The 25,212-nt window shown below is 53.8% G+C and overlaps 2 protein-coding genes across 7 annotated transcripts; one reads left to right on the top strand and one right to left on the bottom strand.

Moving 5' to 3' along the window:
- Positions 1–116: 116 nt before the first annotated feature.
- On the top strand, positions 117–6,527 carry ACTMAP (actin maturation protease). 6 transcript variants are annotated; one of them, XM_053210573.1, is made up of 8 exons: positions 1,180–1,286; positions 2,055–2,092; positions 2,886–2,994; positions 3,525–3,593; positions 4,081–4,205; positions 4,516–4,645; positions 4,737–4,807; positions 5,569–6,494. In XM_053210573.1, exons 3-8 carry the CDS (start codon positions 2,987–2,989, stop codon positions 5,904–5,906), a joined length of 741 nt encoding a protein of 246 aa, XP_053066548.1. In that variant the 5' UTR covers positions 1,180–1,286; positions 2,055–2,092; positions 2,886–2,986; the 3' UTR covers positions 5,907–6,494. The 6 variants fall into 6 exon arrangements, with proteins under 6 accessions (XP_014933028.2, XP_026900363.1, XP_026900361.1 ...); XM_027044563.2 differs by lacking the exon at positions 2,886–2,994 and having other exon boundaries at positions 1,181–1,286; XM_015077542.3 differs by lacking the exons at positions 2,055–2,092; positions 2,886–2,994 and having other exon boundaries at positions 117–1,286; positions 5,569–6,527.
- A 1,130-nt stretch (positions 6,528–7,657) lies between these two features.
- ITPKC (inositol-trisphosphate 3-kinase C) lies at positions 7,658–23,198 on the bottom strand. The gene is made up of 7 exons (XM_015077518.3): positions 21,946–23,198; positions 17,768–17,867; positions 15,211–15,424; positions 13,804–14,008; positions 11,591–11,692; positions 10,877–10,948; positions 7,658–9,035 (listed from the first exon to the last, which is right to left on the bottom strand). Exons 1-7 carry the CDS (start codon positions 23,050–23,052, stop codon positions 8,832–8,834), a joined length of 2,004 nt encoding a protein of 667 aa, XP_014933004.2. The 5' UTR covers positions 23,053–23,198; the 3' UTR covers positions 7,658–8,831.
- Between the last annotated feature and the right edge of the window lie 2,014 nt (positions 23,199–25,212).

Raw genomic sequence — 25,212 nt, 5'->3', positions numbered from 1 at the left:
TGCCAATCAAAACGACATTTGGGTTCCCGCCTCGGCCGAAAACGCCCCACCGGACCCTCCCCTGGGGGTCCACGGACCAATCAGTGAAGGCCGGGCCCCCTCACGCGCTTCTTGCCAATGGAGAAGCCGCTCGCGCTTCAGTCTCTTCCGGGGGCAGTCCTTTGATAGCTTCTCCTCTCCCCCACCGCCCTGCCTTCTCTCGTCACGTGACGCCACTGGGCCGGACACGGGTCGCGAGTACTACCACGTGATATGGGAAAAATTGTGTGCTGCGGCCACCATTTTGCTGGAAGAGGAGGAGCGTTTTATTTTCAGGCTCCACTACCTATTCCGGCGGTGTTGCGGCTCACAACGTCCTCCGATCCCTGAACCTTCCCCAGCCCACGGGACTTTTCCTTTTGCGCTCTGGTTCCAGGACCTTCTCTACGACTAAGCCATTCTCCCTGCCGGGTGTCCTTTTGATCTCTTGACCTCTGATTCAAAGGTCAGCTTGAAGGTTCCGAACTCGGGCCTGGAATGTGAGGGGTTACAGAGCCTAAATTCCCTAGTCTCTAGCCCTGGGCCCCGAAGTCCCACCCCGTAGGGCCTCGCCCCAGGTCCTGTCCTTCGTTTTCCCAAAACTGACTCCCGAGTTTCCACACCTGGCCCGGGATGATACCGTAACTTTTACTAAATTACCCTCCTTGAGCCTGGCAAAGCAACCCCAAACCACAAATCTATTACCGGATAAAAGACCACTCCCTGTTAACTGTTAGATCTCTGATGATACGGGTCAGCCTAACCCCTGCTCCCCTAGTTCCACATGTCAGTCCTGATCCTTTTAATCCCACTGCTCGGCACCCAAGTTCTGGAACTCCACTGTAAAACCTTCAGAACTTCCATCCCTGCGATTAACTCATTTTAGAGGATCCATCCCTCTCCCATCCTCAAATCTTCCAGGCTATGCATGCCGTAGGAGACCCAAAAATGAGTTCTCCACGCTCTCCTCCCCTAGAGCCCCCAGCCCCTTCTCCAGGAATCCCTGTTCCCCAAGGACCCGTCACTCCACTTCTTTCTCTATCCCCAAACCTGCCCAATTTAGCTTTGCTGCCCCCTGCCTCCAGTCTCCAGGCCCCTATTCCCCCACCACCCCCATTGCCGCCTCCACCCGCCGTTGGGGGGCCGGCTCCCCCTCATGTCTTCGGTCTAGAGAAGAGCCAGCTCCTGAAGGAGGCTTTAGAGAAGGCCGGCCCAGTCCCCAGGAGCAGAGATGACGTGAAGAGGCTCCTGAAGCTGCAGAAGGACCGGTAGGGTCTCACCGAACCACCCATCCGCAGATCACTTCTGCCATCTCCTCTTGGGGTTTCCCATTTCCTCAAGGTCAAACAGCCTGAGTGCTTCAGCCCCCTACTTAGACCTGTTCAGTGGTGTGCCTTCACCAAAGAAGAGAGATCCTGCCCTCACAGGCACCTAGTCCAGCAGCAGAGACAGATCCCTCCCTCACCAGTGACAGAGCTGTAATGAGGGAGTCCTGAGGGATCACAAGGCCAAGGCTGGCGGGGGAGGTGTTAGTGGGGCCTGCCTGGAGAAGGGGACCCCTGAGAGCTATCCTGTAGGTGCAGGGGTATGCGATGAGGGGAGTAAACAAACTGTTCAGAGGTGCGGGCTGAAATGGAAAGGTGTTCTTTTCAGGCATCTGCAAATATTTCTTTAACAGGATGGTGGGGGGCAGGTAGTAAACATGGGGTTCCACAGGTGGACTGGAGCCAGATCACACAGAGCACGGGCGCCACGTGGAGGAAGGCGGACTGTCCTGAGGGCACTGGGGAGCCATTGAAGGGCTTTGCACAGAAAGTGAGGGGAGTAGGGGTGGTAAGACAGTCAGGGGGCCCAAGAGACCCAGGCAGGAGGAGGCTAGACCTGGCCTTGGGGCTGTGGTGGGTGAGCCTATACAATGAGTTACTCAGACCCGTGGAAGAAACCCCCAGCTCTCTAGATAAGTTTATAATCTGTTCTAAATGCCCTAACCAAAGGGAGGCAAATGTAATGCAAGTAACAATCACCCGTTATTCCAGGTCTGCCGTTTATCAGGCCCTGTGCTAAGTGTTCTTAGGTATGTACTTTATCCTCTCAGTGATTCTGTGAGATAGGAACTATGATGTCATTTTCCAGATAAAGAAATGGAGGCTCAAGAAGGTGAAGTCACTTAGCCAAAGAGCTTAGAAGAGGGAGAGCCCAATTTGCATTCAGGCGGCTTTTAACCACTGTGCTGTGATAACACCTTTCATCCGGAGGGTGCCCCAAACTGGGAACCAGGAGCTTTAGGTTCCCTGCCCCCCCCCCCCCGCCCAGTCTTGCTCTTGGAACAGAAATACTGTCTAAGCAAGTTGCCCTTCCCCTCCTGAGCCCTGGGGCAGGATCGGGATCAAAATTTTCGGAGTGGCCCCCCCCCAAGGGTGGGACTGGGCAGGCCTGCGAGGGCTCATTAGCAGGGTGATCTCTTAGGCCGTGAGCATGTTGTTACCTGTTTCTACTCTAGGCTGAGTTAAGGAATCTTCATCCCTATTTGACAGGCACGGGAAGGGGGAAAAAATCGCAGGAAGCGTTTAGGTATAGAGACCTCTCTTTGAGAAATGTTCTCTAATTAGTCCATTTTTCTGGCTCCTAGTTGCAAAGCTTTTACACGTCTGTCTTTTGTTCCTTCAATAACTGAGAGAAGGAACAGGGAGGGAGCGGAAGGTGGAAGAAGGGTTCCCACTGAGCAGATGAGGAACACTGAGGCCCCGGGAAGGGAGAGGTGTCTCCTCAGGGGAGAAGGAAGTCTTCATCAGAGCCTGGAGCTGCCCTCAGGCTTTAGGACAGCCAGACCGGGCGCCTTTCACCACCCCTCAACACCACTGTTGCAGGATTTTTTGCCACAATACCCGGGGTTTATTGTCTCGCAGCTTGGAAGAGTGAAGAGGTGGACACAAAATGAGCAGCAGGCAAAAGTTTACTGGAGTATAAGATGAGAAAGTAAGAATAGTACGAAAGTGCTCTTTGCAGAGGGGACCTTTGAAAGTGAACGCCCAAGGACTATAGGCAAGGGTCCTTGTTTTCTAAGGTTCTGGTCGCCCTCCCCGCCCTTCCGCCTTGTTCCTTCTCAGGTTATTGGCTGGACAACTCTAGGTGCTGGGTTGTCCACTCCTGATTGGCTCGTTTCCATTGTAAGAGGGGTGGTCTATGGCCCCACCGTTCCTTGTGGGTTGTAAGATTTTAGAGTCTGATATTTAGTCGGGTCTTTTGTCAAATTCCTGAGGGAGTAGGTAGTGTCTGTTAACATTCTTAAGAGGAGCCTTACCCCTGGGGAGGGGGGGTTGCTGTGGTCAGACACTCCCAGCATTGTGCCAAAATATGTCTCTCCCCACCCAGGGACCTCAGGTCCTAATCCTTTCCCTCTCTGCCTGTTTTATCCTATTTTTTTCCAATCATACTGTTGACAGGCAGACCTCAAGGGGGGACCGAGGAGCTGGTTCCCCTGTGACCTGAGCACGGCTCTTATTCAGTTTCAGAAGTGACTTGCAGTGGATCCTCTTCTGTGCCGACCTGCCCTCCCTCATCCAGGAAGGCCCTCAGTACGTGCCCTGATCTGGGGCCCCAACCCCTGTCTGCCTTTGCTGTGCTTCCAGAGGCACAGCAAGGTAGGGTGGGGGGCGTGGGTTCATCCCAGCCCGCATGAGGCAAGGAGGAGGGGTGGGAAAGGGGGAACTTGAGGGGGCAGGGGTCCAGGGCGCATGCGGAGTAAACTGCTGGAATGGATGAGCAAGTAAGCAAGTGAACGGTCTTCATCTCTGACTCCGCTTCTTCCGCACCTCCTCCTCCTGAAAGCCCAGGTGACTTTCCCCACCCTCCCATTGTCCCTGCAGCCCTCCAGCCCCGGCCACAGGCCATGGTCTCCCTCTCCCCCAGGAAGAGGGAAGTGAGGTCTCCCCACCGGGCCTGGGAGAAGGAGGGAAACTCCCAGTGCAGTAGACCTGTTCCCCACACTCCAGCTTCCGGGACAGAGAGGGCCCAGTAAAGACCCGACTTAGGGGTTCAGGGACTGGGCTTGTCTCTCTCCAGGTGCGGGCTGGTGGCCTTGTGGATGGCAGGCACGCTCCTGGCACCGCCCAGCGGCATCCCCCTGGAGAGACTTGTGCAGATGGCTGTGAACAGAGGCTACACGGCCCAGGGAGAGATGTTCTCCGGTGAGTTGGGTGCAGAAGGGTCGCAAGCCACGCATGTAAGGAGACCCCGTTCCATTCTTCAGGCCCTTCTCCCCACCCAGTAGAGTGTTATGAGTTGGGCTCTGGAGACGGGATGTCTTCATTCCCCCGCCCAGCTCTGCCACCTCCTGCCAAGTGGCTGTGGACATGCAGCTTGCCGTCTCTGTGCCTCATTTTCTGCATTTGTACAAAGAGGTGGCGGTTGTGGTGACAATTAAAGGCGCCGATCCTCAGTTAGCCCGTGGCTTGGAGCCAGGCACATGGTGATCCTTCTGTCTGTGTCGTCCTGCAGTGGCCAACATGGGCAAGCTGGCCCAGGAGGCACTGGGCTGCCAGGCTGAGCTGCTCTGCGGTGGCCTGGGTGGTCCCAACAGAGACCGTGTCCTGCGGCACCTCGTCTCCGGACATCCCTTGCTCATCCCGTATCCCAGGGCCTAGAAGGGAGCTGGGTGGGGATGGGGAAGGGTCGTTCCCAGGACCACACCGCAGCTTTGGCCTTAACCCCAGTGGCAGCTACGACGAGGACTTCAACCACGAGCCGTGTCAGAGGAAGGGCTACAAGGCCCACTGGGCAGTGAGCACAGGTGGGTCTTCCCTCCCGCGTCCCTGGATGTCCCTAGTCCCCGTCACCCCTACATTCACACCCTTATGCTGGCATTTCACTCATACTTGAGGCAGGGACTGGGGCTGGGCTGTCCCTGTCCCAGCAGGGTACTCAGCAGGGACCTGGCAGGGAGGAGGTGACTCAGTATCTGCCAGTCACCGTTTCTGTAAACAGAAGCTCAGAGCATTGACTTCAGAATCAAACAGGACTCCAGGTCTGGTCCAGCCACTTCCAGGCTCTGTGACTCTGGGCTTCCATTTCTCCGTCTGGAAATCAGGATGACAGTGGGCAAAGTACATAAAATCTGAACGACGCAGGCACATTGCTCGTGTCAGTAAACAGCGATCGGCCTGGTCATTCCCAGCTGCCTACAAGAAGGCTGATTCGCACGTTAGGTGGCCTGGATTGAGGCTCCCCCCATGCCGGGGTCTGTGGCCTCGAGGGCTCCACTGAACATTGTTTTTGTTTTTTGTTTTTTTCACTAGACAGCAGGAGAGGATCGGGTGATTGATGCTTGCTCTGTTTAATGCCACCTCCCCTCCCTGTGCTACCAGGCTGGAGGAGGCGGGACTTTAAAAAGCCTGGAGCCTGGAGCCAGATACCCTGGGTCAGTCCCAGCCCAGCTGTGTGCCCATGGCCCACTGACTTCTCTGTAATGTGGTGTGAGGGTGGTACCACACCTACCCTGAAGGGCTACAGTGGGGAGCTCACTCGAGCTCACAGCCTCTGCTCTCCTCCCAGGGGTCCTGCTGGGGACGCAGGCTGTGCCAGGCCTCGGCTATTCTGAGGACCCCGAGCTGCCAGGTCTGTTCCACCCGGTGCCCAGCACAGCCCGCCAGCTGCCATCCCTGCCAGAGGAAGGTTCCCCAGGAGCCGTCTACCTTCTCTCTAAGCAGGGCAAGAGTTGGCATTACCAGCTGTGGGACTACGACCGGGTCCGGGATAGCAACCTGCAGCTGACAGACTTCTCGCCCTCGCGGGCCGCTGATGGCCGGGCATACGTGGTGCCCGCTGGAGGGGTGCGGGCCGGCCTCTGTGGCCAGGCCCTGCTCCTCAGCCCGAAGGACTCCAGCTGCTAGCCTGCTGCATCCCTGAGCCAGGTGACAGGGCCCCCGGCCACAGCTCGGCTCTGTCACCATTTGAAGAGTGCCCCAATGTCCTTTTTCCAACAGCCGTGGGAGTGGGCTCTGTTCCTGAGGACCTCCAGCCAGAGATCCTCCATGCAGAGGGGGCCTCTCTCTCCCCATATGTCTCCTTCTCCCACACTCGCTCCCGGTAGTAAGCTGCTACTGTGTGGCTGGGGGCAAAGCCAGGAGCAGCTAGACAAGCTCCCTGTCCAGGAAAGACACTGACCACAGGTCAACCCGCAGGTCCCGTCTGTCCCACCTGAATGTTGCATCCAGCCATTTTTCACTGGTGACCATCCTCCTCTCTCTGGACTGGAGCCTCCTCACTAGACCCTTTGCTGCCCCCCAGTCTGTTCCCATGGAGCCTAGGAAGCCTTGCTTTTTAAAATGCAAACCAGGGGCGCCTGGGTGGCTCAGTCAGTTGAGCGTCCGACTTTAGCTCAGGTCATGATCTCACAGTTTGCGAGTTCAAGCCCTGCATCAGGCTCAGAGCCTGCTTAGGATTCTTTGTCTCCCTCTCTCTTTGCCCCTCCCCTGCTCATGCCCTGTCTCTGTCTCAAAAAGTAAATAAAAACATTAAAAAAAATTTTTAAATGCAAACCAGGTGGGGCGCCTGGGTGGCTCAGTCCATTGAATATTCCACTTCAGCTCAGCACCGTCATGATCTCACGGTGCGTGGGTTCAAGCCCCACATCGGGCTCTGTGCTGACAGCTCAGAGCCTGGAGCCTGCTTGGGATTCTGTGTGTGTGTCTCTCTCTCTCTGCTCCCTCCCTCTCTCAAAAATAAGTAAGCATTAAAATGCAGACCAGGTCTCAACACTTGCCTCCAGAGAAGCTTTCCAGCAGCAACTTGTTGCTCATGGGAGGGAGTCTCCCAGCCCCAGCTCATCTCTTCTGATCTCTGACTGTTCTTCCTCACACTTCAGGCCACTAGCCTTACTGGCCTTTCAGGTCCCTCGAGTGTCACTCGCCTGCCCCTGCCCCCCTGCTGAGGAGAACTCCATTCTCTATTTTGGCCTCTCTTTCTCAAGGAAGACTCCCTAGCCCCAGGCTAGGCCCCTCCCTGACCTTGGTGTTCTGATTGAGAAACTGGACTGTAAGTGCTAATTTATCAAATTCTTCAAGTTAGGAAGGTAGTAGATCCTCCCCCATTTTACAGATGAAGACACAGGGACCTGGAGAGGAGCAGCCACTGGCCTAAGGTCACATCCTGGCTCCCAAGCGGCAGCACCAGGATTCCAACCCCGCAGTTAGTGCCTAGAAGACGTGGAGAAAGGTTATTCACTGAATGAATACCTGTTGCTTCCACTCTGGAAGGGGAGGAACAGGTTTGCCTTGGTCACTCGTGTAGCCCAGTGCCCAGCAAAGGTGCGGTGTTTCTAATCGGGAGAGGGGTGTCCCCGCCCTGGCCACTCTGCACCAGCCCGGACACCCCGGTTGGTGCTGTCCAGTGCACTGTCCTGGGAGCCCCCCAAGGGCACAGCCTGGAGCTGTCTTGGTCACTAGTATGTCCCCCACATTGTCCGACACAGAGCCAGGCACCTGAGTGGCAGGTTGGTAAATGCTGAATGAGTGAACCAGCCTGCTCTGCGCCCGAATCTCTCCTGAACGGGTCATCACCCCATTACCCCGCCCAGCACTAATGGTGAAATTATGAGCTTTGAGCCCACACGCCCCAGATGCGAAAGAAAAAATCCACAAAGTTGACGTTGAATGTGATTTATTGGGGCGTCGTCACAGGGGGAAAGCACATGAAGCGATTTTGCCTCCTGTTCCCCAGCGCTGCCCCAGCTAACGACTACTTCTCGTATAAATAAGTATAAAGACAGTTTGTAGAAAAAGGAGCACGCCTCCTCAGGCCTGGAAGACACATTAGAGCTTCAGCTTGGGGAAGAGGGAGGTGCCTGGTTCCCAGCCTCCTAGACTAGGAAGCCCAAGGTACGGGTGCAGGAGGAGGGGGACGGAGGGGCATCACCCACACCTGAGAAGGTGCTGGGGTCTTTGGTTTGGACCAGGCGGCAAGCCCTCGGTCACAGCCACCTACCCTGCATCTCTAGAGGAAGGCAGCTCTGATTCCCAAGCCTCCTCTTCTAGGTCTGAAAGCCCTTCCTGCCACCAGTTGGCTAGGAGCAAGGGAAAGGGGGTCAGGGGTGGGAGGAGGGGGTCCCAAGGCTGAGGCTGGTGCCCAAGGAACGAGGCTGTGCTAGTCAGTGCTGGCACAGGACGTGGCTGTGGCCTGGGTCGGCAGGGGGTCAGCAGAGTTCTCTCAGGAGTGGGGAGGATCCCATGGGGTCAGGGGAGGGCAGGACAGAGAGAACTGGGTCCCCGCCCAACAGCAGCAGCTCTCAGACCTTGTGGTGTCACACCCTCCTGAACCTCTGTCAGCGCTGGAATGGCCCCAGACGAACAGATGGGGTTGTGACTCTCCCAGGCAGACAGGTGGCTCCTGCATTTGTTCACAGGTGAGGTCTGGTTGCCCCAGGCACCAGAGAGGAAATTCACCCTTCCCAGGCCTCCGGGAGCCAGCCTGCAGCCGGGAGAGGACTGACAAGGAGACGGGTGATTACAGTCATCCCTATAGCGAGAGGCACATCGCCCCTCAGAAGCCTTCCTGGCTGGTCAGAGGGCCCAGTCTGGTTCTGATACAAGGTGGGATGCAGCCATGGCAAGTCCCCTCTCCAGTCTTCAAAACCTCTGTATCATGAAAGGGGCGGGCGCTGCCTGGGCTCCAGGGCCCTCCGGGCCTTCCACTCATGTCTTGCGTGGTGAACAATGCAACCTCTCCTAACCCCAAGGTCAACCCCCACGGCCAATCTCGGGGCACCGCCAGCCAGATGGGCACCATCCAGTAAGTCAACCCGGCAGTGGGCAAGTGGGTCAACCCTGGGCCAGACCCTGAAGGAGGCGGATCAGGTTGTCCAGACCCCAGAGGTACCCATCCTCACGGTTGCCCTCAGCCCAGGGCAGTCGGTGGCTGAGCGTCTGGTGGTCAGGCAGGGCTACCGTCTTGCCAAAGTCAATCATCCAGACCCTGGCCAGGCCAGTGTGGTCATGCACGAAGAGGAGGGAGCTGCCCACCACCTGCAGCGACAGAGGAGGGAGGTTAGGGGGAGGGGCAGGCACTGGCTTGGGCCCCCTCCCCAACAGGCAGCTGAGCAGGGTGCTGAACTCTGGAGCCTGAACTCAGGCTGTCTGTGTTCAAATCCTGGCTCGGCCACTTAACTGGCTCGGTGGCCTTGGGCAGGTGACTTAACCTGTCTGTACTTCCGCTTGCTCACATACAAAGTGGGAATAAGGGAATAACCGTACCATTTACTCAAAGGCTGCCCTGCACGTTACATGTGGGAATTCATCCGTATAAGCTCTTAGAACAGTTGCCAGTATAGCAAACAGACGACAATGTTAACCATTACCCTTTTCCAAGCTGGGGTACAAACACCTGCAGAATCTTGCACGGGAGAAGCGGATAATGTCTTCCCCTTGGAGAACTGCTCAGACCCAGCAGAGGGCTGCTGGTGACCCTAGGGCACGGGGCTTCCATTCTCTAGACCTCAGTTTCCCCATCTGTCGAATGGTGATGCTAAGGTCATTGCAGCATTCCATGAAGCACTTTGCAGTGCTCGACACACTGCCCTCGGTAGATGCTGGTTTGGGGTTTTTTTGGGTTTTTTTGGCTTTGTTTTTTAGAAACAGTACTTTCGTTGCCTCCATGTGACTCCAGGTGGGCAAGCCCCTCCCCTTTTCCAGTCGGGTTTCAAACTCCACTGCTCCCAGAGAACCCAGGTGACGGGGCAGGTGAGCAGGTGGCTGGCAGAGGAGGCAGCCTCCACCCCACTCTGGCCTGCTGGCATATGGTGAGCAGCCCGGTGCTGCCACATCTCCCAAAGTGCCAGGTAAACCGGAAGTCTCATGTTTTAGATGTTGGCAACTTATTTTTTAAAATGCTAAGTCACCAGGTGGGTGAAACCGAACATGAGCACATAAGGGATGAGGTCCCCAGGCCCCCTCTTTGTGACTTGTGTGTAAAGCCCAAGGGCAGTGATGAGGACGGCAACGAGGATGACATCTGATGATAATGAACATGACGGTAACAGCTGGCACATGCCGAGGGTTTACTGTGGGCCATGCTCCCATGTATATAAACCTGCTTCGTCCTCCCCACGCCCACGGGGCAGGTGCTCTGTTAGCCCGTCCTGCCTGTCAAGGAGACGGGTCTGCAGAAACACTCCCAGGCGCAGGTGGCTGAGGTGTGTAGAGCAGGATTCGAACCCAGGCAGCCCGACTCCCAGATCAAGGATCTTTCAGGAGTCGCCAGGAAAAAGAAGTGAGGGGGACCTGACAGGGGAGGTGGAAGAGCTTGGAGAGAGGAGGGAGAGGGAAAGGACACACGCTGCGACATCCCCACCTCATAGACCTGCTGAGACGGCCCCAGACTTCCAGAGACACGCGGGCTGCAGAAGGGAGGGATGGGGGGGGGGGGAGCCACCAAATAGAAATGCAGCCACGGATAGTTGGAAATAATTATGATTACAAAATAATTTTAAGAGCAAGGAGTTAAATGTACTTCCATGCTCCAAAGGGCACTCGACAGTTGCTGGTCTCACACCTCAGCAGCCCTGCAAGGAAGGCACCATTGTTCTTCGTGTTAGGAGGAAACTGAGGCCTTAGAAAGTAAGTCCCGTACCCAGCGTGGAACAGCCTTCATTCCAGGCCACCTGTCTTGAGCCCCTGAAATCCCCTTTGCTGCCTACCATCAAAAAGCAAACCCCAAACCTTGGGGGTTCCTTTTAATAGCTTTGCCCGGTAACCTGTCAGCTGTTTGCCAGGCGCAGACCCCCCCCCCCACTGAACCCCCAACCCCCCACCTCCCACCACCCTCACACACGTGGCCTTCTGCTCCCCATGGCAGCGGGGGCTCGCACCTCATGGGTCTTGAAGAAGGGGGAATTCTCCAGAGCCTCACGAAGTTCTTCCAGGCGCGCCATGTACTTTCTCTGTGGGAGAGGGAGCATTTCACAGTCAGCACAGGGACTTTGTGGGTCCTTACCCACCTTGAGGCCTGACCTCATCCTATACCCTCAAAGGAGCGAGCAGACCACAGCCAGGAGGGGATCAAAGGAGCCACGGGGAAAATGGGTGGTGGGTGGGGGCTTGGATGCACTGGGGTAACACAGACAAGAGTGTGGTTGGGAGAATACGTGGATACTCATAATTCCTAGCAGCTCCTCCCGCCAAGAGTGGAGTCGAGTCCCTTTAATTTCGGCTGGGTCAGAAGATTTGCTTTGGCCAATAAAACATGGTGGAAATAATGGTGGCCATTCTGAGCCTAGCCAATCAAGACACTTTACAATTCCACTTGTTCTCGGGGCCACCTGTTTCTACGCTTAGAACGAGCCCAGGCTAGCTTGCTGCATCATGAGAGGCAAGCGGCCAAGTCGTGAGCCCATCACCAGACATAGGAGCAGGGCCCTCCTAGACCAGCCAGCGCTAGCCAAGCCACCAGCTGACCGCAGATGGTGAGCAACGCCAGCCAGTATTGGCCATCCTCGGCCTAAAGCAGAAGACCGTTGCCTTACAAGCAGCGATGATGGTGGGGGGCTTGAGCTGCTAAATACAGGGCCCGGTGTCCCACTCACCAGGATTCCACGGTTCCCGTCCACAAAGTCCTCTAACACCTTTGTCACCTGCTCCAGCTCCCGTGTCTTCTTGAAATTGGTGTTGCAGGTCCCATTGGCTTTCTGCAGGGCAAGGGGTGAAGGCCCAGTATCACCTTTTCCTTCTCACACCCGACACCAAGCAGCCTCAGACATTTCCTGGGACCCCCTGCCTGCCCCTCACACTTGCTGGTTATTCAGGGGGAGCCAGCCCACCTGCTCAGCCCAGTTCAACCCAGCCCCAAATCACACTCCAGAGCAACCAGTCCTTCTGAGTCCAACCTTGAACCCCCTGGTTGAGCCGGTTTAGCCAAGTGGGCTTTGGAGAAGGGTAGATCTGGCTTTGAACCATGACTCTGCTACTTCCTAGCTGGGCAGCCCTAAACAAGCCACCTCACCTCCCTCAGCCTCAGTTTCCTCACCTGGAAAATGGGGACTGCGTTGCTATTGGCTGCCTAAAGCTGGTATAAGGATTAAAGGAGATTGGATATGTAGGATGCAAAGCACAGTGCCTGGCGCACAATTAAGTAAGCACTCCATAAATGAGACTAATAATTTTTATGTCTGAGGGGGGCACAGAGAAGCCACCTGAGTCATTCTGCCACACTGTGCCAGGTGCTGTGTGGGTGCTGATAACATGGAGGTAATAGGACAGACACAGTCAGGTGAAGGAGGCAGGTATAGAACACTAAAATCATCACAAAGGGAGAGAACACAATAATAGAATATAGGGAGCCATGAGGAGGTAAAGAGAGGGCCCTGACTGAGCAGGATGGAAATTAAGGTGGGCTTCTTGGAGGAAGCAAAATTTGAAAGGAGACAGGAAAATGACCGGGTATCAATCAGAGGGAACAGTAGGGGGAAGAGCATGTGCAGAGGTCCTGTGGCAGGAAAAGAAAACTCTTTCAAGGAAATGAAAGCACTGTGGCTTGAAGGTAGACAAAGAGGGAGGGAGAGAAGAGGGATGAGGCTAGACCCTGGAGGGCCCTCTAGGCCACAGAACTTCTCCCGAGGGGACTAGGGAGCCATAGAAGGGTTTTGAATAGGAGAATGACAGTAGGTTGTACAACTTGGAAAGGTGCCTCAGGCGAGGCCGTGGGGAAACAGGCGGGGTGCACAATGATTCTACTCTTGTGAAAGGAGTTTGGCAATCTCTGGCAAAATTCCCAGCGCATTTCATCTCTGACCCCGTCTTCCTCCTTCTGGGAATCTAGTCTACAGTTAAACCTATACACTTGCAAAGTATCTCATGTACAAAGTGATTCACTGAGGCACTGTCTGTAATGGCAAAAAGTGGAAACGCAGGTGGCCATCTGTAGGGGATTGTGTCACATCCACAGAGAGCTATTATATAACTGAGGAAGGAAGAGAGGAAAGGAAGGAAGGAAGGAAGGAAGGAAGGAAGGAAGGAAGGAAGGAAGGAAGGGAGGGAGGGAGGGAGGGAAGAAGGGAGGGAGGGAGGGGGGAAAGAAGGAAGGAAGACTTGCTATGGAATGAAAAGCTGTCCAGGTTTCTGCCACCGTTTGTGTAAGACTGGGAGGAGGAAACGTTAGGATATGCAATTGCATTTGTTTGTATTTGCAGGAAAAAATAGAAGAAATTGATAAAGTGGTTCCCCATGAGCAGGTCGGGGGTGGAGGGACAGAATGGGAAGGACATCAGCAGAGCTAGGAGAGAGATTTCCCCTGTATATCCCAGTATGTTATTTTGATGTTTGAACTGTGTGAATACCTCTTCAAATAATTAGGTGTAATTTACAAAAAAGGAGAGAAAGAAGGAAGGACAGAAAAAAGAAAATCTCTCCCCATAAGGGGGGAAAAGGATTCTTCAAGCTGCTGTGTTGGATGAGGATCAGAGGGGGTGAGACCACAACCCAGGAGCCCAGGAAGGCTAGGGAGGGAGAGACCAGGGAGGTTAGGGCAGGAGAGATGGGCTGGACCAGGGGCTGCGGGGAGGGGTGGAGACAGAATCTGGAGCTGCTCAAGGAGACAGATAAACAAAACTTGGTCACTGATGGGGGTGAGAGAGAAACAGGGCTTCCCAGAGCCCCCGTCTATTCATCTTCTACAGTCTCCTGCTTTTTCTCCACATCCTGCTTCTTTCCAGCCTTCCCTGATGCCCATGCTCCCCAAGAAGCCTGGCCTCAGATCTAGCTCCCAGCACTCTGGTGACAGGCTAGCAGCTCTTGGCCTCACCTTGATGCCCTCAATCCGGAAGCCCAGGGTGGAGGTCGAGCTCACGGTCTCCCTCCACTGCATGTAGCGGGGCTTGGTAATGGCACCCTGGGCGTGTTCCTCAGGGGTGGGGGCCCCAGGGTCCACAGCCACCATCTTCTCATACATGTCCTTCCGGGGCCGGGGCCGTTCTCGTGCCTTCACCAGCTCCTCCTCCAGGTAGGTCCTGGGACAAAGAGGACGTGGCAAAGGAAACTATGAGGAACAAAGATGGAGGACATACTCCCTGATATCAAGGCAAGTTATAAAACCACAGCATGGCACAAGAACAGACAAATAGATCGATGGACCAGAACAGAGTCTAAAAACAGACACACATGTGTACATTCACCCAAATTATGACACAGAAGACCCAGCAATTCGGTGGAAAAAGGGAAATTTTTTCAATAAACAGTGCCAGCTCAAGAGAATAGCCATATGGGGGGCAGGGGGTGGGCAGGGTAAAGAACCTCAATCCCTACCTCACACCATATATAAAAATTAATTCTAGATGGATTGCAAATTTAGATGTGAAAGTTAAAACAATAAAGCTTGTAGAAGAAAACATAGGAGGTCTTCATGAACTTGGAGTAGGTGGATTTCTTAAACACAAAGCTACTAATCATGATGACAAAAAATGACAAACTGGCCTAAATCAAAAGTGCTTCTGTTTATCAAAAGCTACTATTAAGAGAGTGAAATGGGAAAGCTGGACAATGTGTGCGTATGTATGTATGTGAGTCTCCAACAAAGGAATTGTATTCAGAATATATAAAGACTTACAAATCCAAAAGAAAATGACAGCCCAACAGAAAAATGGGCAGGGGCACCTGGGTGACTCAGTTGGTTAAGCGTCCGACTACTTTTGGCTCAGGTCATGATCTCATGGTTCCTGAGTTCGAGCCCCATGCTGGCAGTGCGGATCCTGCTCAGGATTCTCTCCGTCTCCCTCTCTCTCTCCCCCTCCCTGCTCACTCTCTCTCTCAAAATAAATAAACCCAAAAAGAAAGAAAGAGAAAGAAGAAAGAAAGAAAGAAAGAAAGAAAGAAAGAAAGAAAGAAAGAAAGAAAGAAAGAAAGAAAGAGAAAAGAAAATTGGGCAAAATATTCAAAGAGGCACTTTTCACAAGAGGATCTCCAAGTGGCCAGCCAACCAATGCTCAACTTCTTTGGCCATCAGAGAAACAGAAATTAAAATCCTAATGAGACACTCACCAGAATGGTTACAATTAGCAATACCAAGCACCCTATGAGAAGATAAAAACAACTGGAACTCTCACACACTGCTGGTGGGAGCACATGCGGGTACTACCACTCTGAAGACCTGAGAGGTACCATCTCCAAAATGCCCAACGCTGGCCCTCTGCATCTGCCCTGTGGCTAAACCCACCTGCTGCCCATCTTGCAGTCCATAATGGAGGGGCCCTCAAAATCCGCCAGGAGATCTTCCATCTGGTTGAAGGCCTGGCCATCCTGCTGCACCATGCCATAGTAGGTGGGCACGAAGGGTCGCAGGGGGTCGCTCATCAGCTGCTCCAGGCTGCGCTGCTCACACTGACAGAAACGCTTCAGGATCCGACCATCCTCTCCTGCCTGGAAGTTCCCTATGGGAGCACAGCCGACGAGAGGGTCAGAAGCTGGATCAGCCGGAGCCTCCCCTCATCTCCCACGAACGTCAGATCCTGGCTGCCCTCATCTTGCCTGACCCCTTCCAGAAGGCTTTCTCTCCTTCCTGCACCTCTCAAAGTCTTAGCCAACATGTGGCAAGGGAAGGGCCTACTGCTGCTCCTCATTTCAACAGAGTCCTGTTCACAGCATGTAGGGGCCTCACTTGTTTTGTCATTTCGGGTTGTGAGCTCGTGATGGGCTGTGGGAATCTTTGTGAGATCAGATTCGAGAGCGTGCTGCTCCAGAGCAGCTCTGCATCTGCTTCTGCCTGGAGTCCCGCCGTGCTGGCGCCCGGGGCCACTTCATGTCAACTGACAACTCAGGCATTTCCTGGACCGCACGGACCGTGTAGATCAGCGTTACAAACTCTTATTGGGGCAAATCGTATTTTCAGCTTGTACGCGCCAAAGATGGCCACAACAACAGTTCCTGTCTCACGGGTTCTTCCAGAATTTCACCACTCCCCACCAAGAAGTGGAATCTAAGTCTTCTCTCCTTGAATCTGGGAGGGCTTCTGGCAGAAGTGACACCGTGACTTCAGATTCGAGGTCACAAAAGGAGATGCGACCTCCACTTTGTTGGCAGAGACGACTGCCTTTGCGGTCCGGAGATGCCACGTAAGAAAGCAGACTCCTTGTGGCGCCTGGTGGCTCAGTTGGTTAAGCGTCTGACTGTGGCTCAGGTCATGATCTCGCGGTTTGTGAGTTCGGGCCCCACACTGGGCTCTCTGCTGTCAGTGCAGGGCCCACTTCGGATCCACTGTCCCCCTCTCTCTGCCGCTCCCCTGCTCATTCTCTCTCACTCTCTCTCTGTAAATAAATAAGCTTTAAAAAAAAAAAATGAGGGGCGCCTGGATGGCTCAGTTGGTTAAGCGTCTAACTTTGGCTCAGGTCACGGTCTCATGGTTCATGAGTTCAAGGCCCACATCAGGCTCTGTGCTGATAGCTCAGAACCTGGAGCCTGCTTTAGATTCTCTCTCTCTCTCTCTCTCTCTCTCCCCCCTCTCTCAAAAATAAATAAACATTTAAAAATTAAAAAAAAAAATTAAAAAAAGCTGACTCCTCTGAGGCCACCGTACTGTAAGGAAGCCCAGGCTGCTCCACAGAGAAGCCACATATAAGCTCTCCAGCCAGCAGCCCCAGCTGAGACTCAGCCAACAATCGGTTGTGAGGCACGTGAGTGAATGAACCTCAAAAGTTTCCACCTTGCAGGTCCAAGTTGTCCTACCCCAGACTCCATGGAGTAGCAACAAGCCATCCCTGCCATGCCCGGTCTGGACTCCTGACCCCAAACCCGGGAGTGCAATAAAATAGTTGTTTTATCCCACTAAGTTTTCTTTTAACCACCACTAACTTTTGAGGGTTCTTTGGTATTTTAACTCAGTAACTGGAAAACATGGCGACAGCAGCCCCAGGTTTACAGTGTCGGGGGTGTGGGCGTGGGGGCTGGCCTTTTTGATGACTCAGATCTAAGGATACACTAGGTAGGTAAGCTCCCTTCTTATCTTCCTTTGCTGGTGGGCCCAATCTGTCTTGTCCCCACCGGTACGCATTTTTGTGAATAAAGTTTTATTACAACACAGACACAGTCATGTGTTGATGTATCATCTCTGGCTGCTTTCGTGCTAAAACAACAGAATTGTGCGGTTGTGACAGAGACCGTATGGCTCACAAAACCCAGGACGTTTATCATCTAGCCCTTTACAAAATATGTTATGTCCTAGGCATTGTGCCGCTATGCGCCGGAGACATCACACTAGGTGCTGGGAGAAACCATTAGAGCTGCTATTTATTGAGCACCTACTATATTCTGGACACGGAGGGGCTGAGGAATGATTATTTCTACTTATGAGGGGCCTGTGTCTCAATCTTCATATATGTATATTTTGATGGTAACTCTCCAGTGAACCCTGCAAAGGAGGTAGGATTAGCTCCATATTACAAGTGAGGAGGCCCAGTGAGAGGAAGTAACTTACCCAGGATCACCTGTAAATAAGTGCAGAATTAGGGTTTGTGCCCAGGACCATTTTTCCCCCAGGGTTGAGGATTTGCTCCCCATCCCCCTGGCACTGGGAACAGCCCTCATCCCCTGCCCAGGCCTAAGCACTTCCCGTAACAGCCTCAGGAGGTGGAGACTGTCCTCAAGCCCATTTGACAGATGGGGAGACTTGAACTACAGAGAATGGCCCTGTAGCTTTCTTTCCCCAGCTCAGCTGTCTCTGCCCAGCCTGTCTGCCCACCCCCCCCCCACCCGGCCGTCCCCTGCACCCCTGCTCTCACCAGCGTGTCCTGACAGCTGGACCCAAGGGTAATGTTTTCGGAAGGAGACCACGAAGGGCGAATATCTCAGAACTGTCTTCAGCTTCTTCCACGGTTTGTTCTGTTGTGAGGCACAGCAGGGTGGGGTCACTGCCGAGGCTGGGGAGGGTGGGGGACGGGATGCAGCACGGAGGGGAAGCAGGTGGACCAGGGGGCTTCCTGGGAGTGCTGCTCCCGAGCTCATTGGGGTGTGCGAAGCCCACTAGTTCAGCAGTCTTGAGATTCCCCATAGGCCTCAGCAAAGGTGGGGAAGAGTCTGTCCATTTCTCTCTGTCCTCGTCATCATTTTCTTTAGACCCTTGTCTTTCTGTCCTTTTCAAATGAGTAAAAATAGGCCAGGTCACACACCAAAAACTTGGAAACCTCACTTCTGTCCTGAAACCAAGTCAGACCTTCTGGAGAAAATGATAGAGGCAGGACTTGATGAATGGAGGCTGAACCACAGAGAAAGACACAATTAGAAACAGATGGCAAGGTGACGACAGAGACAGAGAGGGACAGAGATGGACACTGGGGCAGTCAGGAGAGCTGCTCACCAAACAGCTCCAGCCCATCCTCCCTTCTAGGGACATCCCTGCTACCGTGAACTTCAGCTACTGGCTTGCTTTGGCAAGTGAAATGTGAGCCTAAGCGTTAAAGCCAGTACATGATTCTCCATGTTCCTTTCCCTGCTGTGGAAGTGGGTGGGGAGTGTGGAAAGAGAAATAGAAGCTTCCTCGGTCTGGGCCTTGAGTGAAGACGTCACCCACCAGTGGCCCATGGTGCATGTGCAGTGTCAACGATAATAATCCTTCGTGGTTCCAAGTCACTAAGTTCGGGGGTTGCCTGTTACCACAGCAAATCCTGACCTAGCCTGACTAATACAGTGACAGGTTACCAAAAGACAAAGAGAGAAATATAGAAAGACAGAAAGGGAGACACGCATACCAAGTAATGACGGTAAAGAAAAAAATAAATGGAAGCAAAGAAAGAGAGAGAACAGCAAGAGAAAACCAGTAAAGCAAACCGAAAACAAAGATTTCATTGTATCACGTTGACTCAATCAAGAGGTTCTTGAGACTGGCTTAGAGTCTGATTCACATGTATGAGCACGCGTGCAAACACATGAATACATTCTCTGCTCCAGGCATATGGCAGTCCCTTAGACAAGTATTAGGAGAATGGGTCCTCTCCAGAGAAGGAATCTGTGTGGCTCATCCCCCCACTACCTTGGGGTCAAGGCCATGTTCTCTCCCGCGTACTCAGAGCCCAGCTGCCTAGCAGACATCTAATTGACAGTGGGAAGGTCAAGCAGAGGCAGGGTGTTGGACTACGGGATTCAGGAAGGGCTATTCCTTCCACCCTCCAGCTGCCAGCCATGAAGGGGAGGTGATTAATAAAGGTTCCTGTTTACTAAGTACCTGGAACATTCCAGGCACAATGACAAAGACTCGGTGAGCCATAACCTACTTAATCCTAAAAACACAACCCCAGGAGGATTGTTGACACTGTGTTACAGAGGAAACAGAGGCTCAGGGGGATGAAGTCACTTGCCTAAATCACACAGCACAGTGCTGGGGTTCTAACTCTGAACCCACTGCCCTGGGCTTACACACTACAGCCCTGCTGGGCTATAAACTCTGAAGGCAGGGATTGGGGTTGTCATGGTTATGACTGTGTCCCCAGCCCATGACCTAGCACACAACAGCTGTTCCAAAAGCATTGCTTGGATTGAGGGAGGTTAGTTGTAACTATCTTTTTTTTTCTTTTTAATCATAAGCAGTTCATATCTTGTCTCTTTCTTGGACCTGATGGTTCATCTGCGCTTTCTCAGATGATTTCATGATGGTCTCATCTCCCATGTCCCCTCCTCCAGGAAGTCCTCTCTGATACCTCAGGTGTGGCCAATCACCTCCTGCGATCTTCCACGACACTAGGCGTCCCCCATCCCAGCCCCCTGACCACTCTGTATGGTGATGGGCCTGTCTTCTCCACTGGTCTGGGAGCTCCATGAGGGTAATGTCTCAGTCACTGCTGTGTCCCTAGCAAAACCAACACAGGGCTGGACACATACCAGAGGCTCAGAGACTGTCAGTGGTCTGATTAGGAGGACAGGATGGATGTGTGAAGGAAGGACGCGGGAGGAAAGGAAGAAAGTTGTGGGACTTCTAAGGTCAGATGGGATTTCAAAATTAAGCCAGAAGGAAGCAAGGGTTTGTTTTCTGGGCGGTGGGAAATGAGTGAGCAACAGCTCACGAGCGGAGGCAGGATGGTGGCAGGGCGTTCGAGGAACAGTGTGCACTTTGGCCTCCTTGCAGTGGAGGGGGGTTAGGAGGGGAGAAGGGAAGCTGAATGCGGGAAGCAGCCTGGAGACAGGAAGCTCTAAACACAGGGTTGAACTCCTGATCGCTATCTGGAGGGCCCTGGGGAGCCACGGAGGGTGCTGAAAAGCAGGGAGAGTTCAAGAGTTGACCAGAGGTGGGTCTTGGAAGCAGATTCTGGAAGGATGAAGAAAAACTGGAGACACGGAGGCGTGGGAAGAAAGCAAGTTAGGGACGGATCCACCCATACACCACAGAGCTTGAAATAACTGGGTTTTCAACTCAGCCAGGACTGAGTTAGAATCCTGGCTCCGACCAGGCTTGGCCAGCCCTAAGCAAGTGACCTCACCTCTGCACACCTGTTCCCTCATCTATAAAATGGAGACAATAATAGTCCCAATGTGATTGTGCTGTTATAAGGGTTAACACATACACAACCCTTAGAAAAGTGCCTGGTATGCGAAGGGTTTGAATCCCAGCTCTGTGTCTTCCAAAGTGTGTGACCTTGGACAAGTGTCATTGACCTCATCTGTAAAATGGGGATAATAACAGTATCTCCCTCATAGGGCTACTGTAAGGATTAAAAAAGTTAATACGAGCAAGGAGCTTAGTACGGAGCTGGGCGTGAGTACTAGTTGCTGTTTTTTTTTTCCCATTCACTCCCAGATCAGCTGTTTGGAGATGCCAAGAACGTGAGAGAGTAGGTGGAGGGAACAGCTAAGGAAGAAAGACCAGAGGGTCAGCTCCTGTGCTCTGGCACAGGCAGGTTGAGGCAGGTCTGTCTCTACCTGTGGCCACACGTGTGAGCACATTCCTAAGGGAGCCCCCGTGGGGTGAGGGGGGCTCAGGGCAGACTCTGGCCAGGGGCCCCAGACAATGGGAGGGCCCAGCAGGCCAACCTACTTGAGTCTGTCACACCTGCCTCCCAGCTGACCTTCCCTGAACCTGCCCTGCCAGCCCTCCTGATTCACCAGGAGAGAACCCCGCCCAAGGTGGGGGGCATGGGGGGGGGGGTGGCGGTGAGGGTGGAGGATATAAACAAGAGTGTGCAGGGGGCCCCCTGGGGAGCTGGGAAGCAATGGTGAAACCAGACGGTCCCTGGCTAAGCTGGGGGTCCTCAGCGTCTGGGGCTCACACAGCCCTCTGAGAAGCTGATAAAAGTTGGGGGGGCTCACTCCCTACAAAAGCAAATGGCTAAAGGGTGGCAAAGGTTCATGACCCCTTAAGGCAGCCACAGTGCCTTAAAAATTTAGGGTAAAGGGGCACCCGGGTGGCTCAGTCGTTTAAGTGTCTGACTCTTGATTTCAGCTCAGGTCATCATCTCATGGTGCTGCGCCTGCTTGGGATTCTCTCCCTTTCTCCCTGCCTCTCCCCTGCAGGTGAGCTCGCGCGCTCGCTCTCTCTCTCAAAATAAATAAAAATATTTTTTAAAAACTTAGGTTAAAAAGTGTACCCTTTCTGTCCTCCTTTACTTGTGCTCTTCTAGAGGATCCAACAGAAATCATACATAGTTGCTTCAAAAATATGTGTGTAAACACACACAGACTCCCACGATCACACAATTTCAGGAGTCCCTGGGCACCATTAAGTCAGCCAGTGGCTGTCCATTTTAGACCCCAGGACCGGAGGCAGTGGGTGAGGAGAAAGGGAAAGGATCAGGATCAGGAGGATGCCTGGAGTGGGTCGGTAACCTGGCTGGTCAGAGGGAGGAGGTCGACAGATAGAAGAGGTACCTGGAGATAAAATTGCTCGTGGGTGCTAGAAAACTTCTCAAAGCAAAGGCAGGGGGATAAGGGGTCTGGGGAGATGTGGCCCAAGGGCAGAACGGTTCCCACTCACCCCAGACCTGTCCTCGGGGTCGCTGGCACCTCCGCCCCCGGCCACCACATCATCCTCAGACTCGTCGAAAGAGGAGGCAGAGGACAAGCCGCCACTGCCCCCCTCAGCCCGGGAGGGGGGTCCCACTGGCTGAGCATCAGGCTCAGGTGTTTCAGGAGTGATGATGAGGCGGGGCACAGGGGTCAAGGGGCTACACTCCAGGCGAGAGTACAGGTGAGCCCCCAAGTCCCTGGGTTCTGGTTCCTCTAACAGGCCATCCTGCTTGGATTCCCCCAAAAGACAGTCTGTCCCAGGTTCTGTCTGGGGTCCATGAGTATCTTGTGTCTGGGGACCATCAGTGCCAGGCCGAGTCCAGGAGCCAACAGAATCTTGCTGTGTTGGGAAACCATCAGTGCCAACCTGCTTCCAGGCTGTTTTAGTATCCTGTTGTATCTGGGAGCCATCAGTGTACAATTCTTTCCAGGAGCCATCGGCACTTGGCTCTGTTGAGGGACAGGCCCCCTCTGGCTCAGCCCGGAGGCTGGACCTGTTCCTATGGGTCCAGAGGTTATCAGCCCAGGTCTTGGCCCTCTCTGGTTGGGTCTGTGACCCATGTATTTCTATCTCTGTCCAGGGCCCATCAACGACGGGCTGTGTCCAGAGGCTGGCCTTCTCTGGCTGAGGCTGGAGGTCAGACCAGTGTGAATCAGTCAAAAAGCCATCTGTCCCAGTTTCCGTCCAGGGACCGGCTGTCTCCAGCCCTGAGCAGTGGCTGCTCCTTTCTGGATGTGTCCGGAGGCTAGATATGTCTGTCTCCGTTTTGGGGCCGGGCCGCTCAGTCTCCGCTCCGAGGCCAGCTGCTTCAGGCTCAACCTGTCCGTCTGTCCCCGGCTCAGGCCCGAGGCCGACCCTCTCGGGCTCGCTGTAGAGGCTGGACCCCTCGGGGCTGGTCCGGGGTCCGCCCCCGTCCGGCCGCCCCGCCGGGCCCCCTGCGCCTGGCCCAGGTCGCTGCTGCCCCGGCTGCCGCCGCCGCCCCCCTCGCGGCGCCTCTAGCCCCATGCGGGCCGCCCCCGGCAGCTCCCCGGCCTCTGCCTCGCTTAGGCTCCCCCGGCACGGGCAGCGCCTCATGCCCGCTCCCTAGGTTCGGGCTTCGACCCGACCCGGCCCCTCCTGCCCCTTTAAATCCCGCGAGGGGTGTGGCTGGGGAGCCCCAACTCCCGGGTTCCGGCCCGCGGAGCTCCAGCTCGCCCGGCCACCCAGGGGTTAACCGATACTCCCTCCCCCGCGCCCCGGGAAAGCCCCGAAGCCCCGCCCCACCGGACGTGACGAAAGGGGGACGGGCGTTGCCTGGCCCCGCCCTCTCGGGTTGAAGCGGGGTGGGCTCCGAGAGCTAGCTCTTCGTCCAGGTTCTGTACTGCGTTCTGGGGTCCTGGTTGCGGGCCGGTGGGATCCCTTCCTAGACCCCTGCAACGAATCCGATCTTCCTACACCCTCGAATATCCAGTTTAGCCTCCCTGGAACCTTCGGGGACGAATCTAGCAGCGCGCCCATTCTTCAAAGGGGGCAAGGACTGACTTTGAAAGACGGAAATTCTAGTGACCTGGGTTCGAGACCCGCCTCTGCCACTTCCTAGCAGTGTTACCTTGAGTGTGTGACTTATGTTTCCCCGCTCCTGCCCCAGCCCCAGGCTCATTTTCTCACCTGTAAAATGAGGATACATAATACCATTGTATTGTTTTCGAAAACGTGTGTTCAATGCCACAAGAGCCAAGCATTTTTGAACAACAGGGAAATTAAGGCCCAGAGCAGCGAAAGAATTTATCTAAAGGCAAAGTGAGGATGCCTGTTTTCAAATCCTGGCTCCAACACTCACTTTTGGGATGATCTTTCCCCACAGTCTTGTCTCCTCAGAGCCTCAGTTTTCTCATCCGTAAAAAGGTTAGCGTTAATAGTTTTCTCGCAAGACTGTTATGGGAATTTTTACTTATTTATAACAACATTTACATTTGTACTCTTGCTTTGTGCGAGGTGCTGTACCTGCCAGTTTATACCCCAACTCCTGTGAGGTAGGGATCATCATTTTCCCTTGCACAAACAGGAGAACAGAGGCACAGAGACAAAGCAGTGAGTCCAAGATCACACATCTAAGTTGTGTAGATTTGAATTTAGGCCTACTTAACCTAAAGCCTGGACTTTGGTTGCCTACAGGGCAATATAACTTGTTTAAGGCTGTGGGTGTTGGAGAAAGAGCCAGAAGTTGAGTATTTCCTCTAAATCAGATCATATCCTCCTCTGCTCAGAACCCTCCATGGTTCCTATCCCACTTAGGGTAAAAGCTGTAGTCTTTACTGTGCCTCACGATGCCCTAAGTGACCCGGCTCTGGTTACATCCCAGACCGGCTCTCCGCTGTCTTTCCCCCCTCACTCACTATGCCCATCAGCCTCTTTGCTATTTCACTGAGATATTTTCCACCACAGGGCCTTTGCACTGGTTGTTCTCTCTTCCTGGAATGTTCTTCCCTCACATATTCCGATAGCTCCCTCCCACACCTCTTTCAGGTCTCTGTTCAAATGTTACCTCCTCAGCTACCTCCTCAGCGAGGTCTTCCCTGACCACCCTGTTTGACTTCAAAATTTTCTCTCCACTCCCTGCCTCCCTCCCCTGGTTTATTTTTCTCCTTAACACGTATCACCTTACTAAATATACTTATTTATTTTGTTTATTGTCCCCCTCATTGGAAGCCAGCACCCAGAGGGCAAATACTTTTTCCTGGACTCTTCCTTTTGTGGCCCCTAGAAAAGTACATGATAAGTGTTTAATAGAAATTTTGGAAAGAATGACTTTTCCATAAGAAGTTTCTCTCATGTATAGAGCTTTTGTTCCGTACCAGGTCCTGTGCCAACCTCATTACAAACGCTATTTCACTGCATCTCTTTCTCTCACTAACACGGAGCAAGAGAGGATGCTACGGCCCCGTTTTACAGATGGAACCCTGAGGCTGAGAAATCGGCCAGCCTCTAGCTAGTCTTTGCTGGTCACCGCCAGCCTATTTGATATGACCCCATAAACGTGAACCATGTGGCACCGGACTTCACACTATCAGCCACGGTCCTGTGGGGTTAGTTATTGTCATAGGTGCTTTTTATATATTTTTGCCCCCAAGGGTGAGCTGTCACCCAGCTCCTGAGTCAGACCCTTACGTCTGGAAGGTGATGGGGGTGTTTTGTCTTGAAAATGAGTCATCTGGGGGTGGGGCATCGGGCACAGGCCCAGGGCTCTAAAATGAG

Source organism: Acinonyx jubatus, chromosome E2 (genome assembly GCF_027475565.1).
Source record: "Acinonyx jubatus isolate Ajub_Pintada_27869175 chromosome E2, VMU_Ajub_asm_v1.0, whole genome shotgun sequence".
Lineage (NCBI taxonomy): Eukaryota > Metazoa > Chordata > Mammalia > Carnivora > Felidae > Acinonyx > Acinonyx jubatus.
Note: the sequence above shows the minus strand (reverse complement) of the source record. Positions and strands in the feature narration are given on the sequence as shown.

What these genes read in the sequence shown, in the direction of transcription:
- ACTMAP (XM_015077542.3), top strand. Translation starts at nt 943, where the DNA reads ATGCATGCCGTAGGAGACCCAAAAATGAGTTCTCCACGCTCTCCTCCC. An exon ending in CTGAAGCTGCAGAAGGACCG is followed by an intron (nt 1,287 to 3,524) that starts GTAGGGTCTCAC and finishes GCTCTTATTCAG; the next exon opens with TTTCAGAAGTGACTTGCAGT. An exon ending in GGACATCCCTTGCTCATCCC is followed by an intron (nt 4,646 to 4,736) that starts GTATCCCAGGGC and finishes CCCCAGTGGCAG; the next exon opens with CTACGACGAGGACTTCAACC.
- ITPKC (XM_015077518.3), bottom strand. Translation starts at nt 23,052, where the DNA reads ATGAGGCGCTGCCCGTGCCGGGGGAGCCTAAGCGAGGCAGAGGCCGGG. An exon ending in ACCCCGAGGACAGGTCTGGG is followed by an intron (nt 17,868 to 21,945) that starts GTGAGTGGGAAC and finishes GCCTCACAACAG; the next exon opens with AACAAACCGTGGAAGAAGCT. An exon ending in GACTGCAAGATGGGCAGCAG is followed by an intron (nt 14,009 to 15,210) that starts GTGGGTTTAGCC and finishes TCTTTGTCCCAG; the next exon opens with GACCTACCTGGAGGAGGAGC.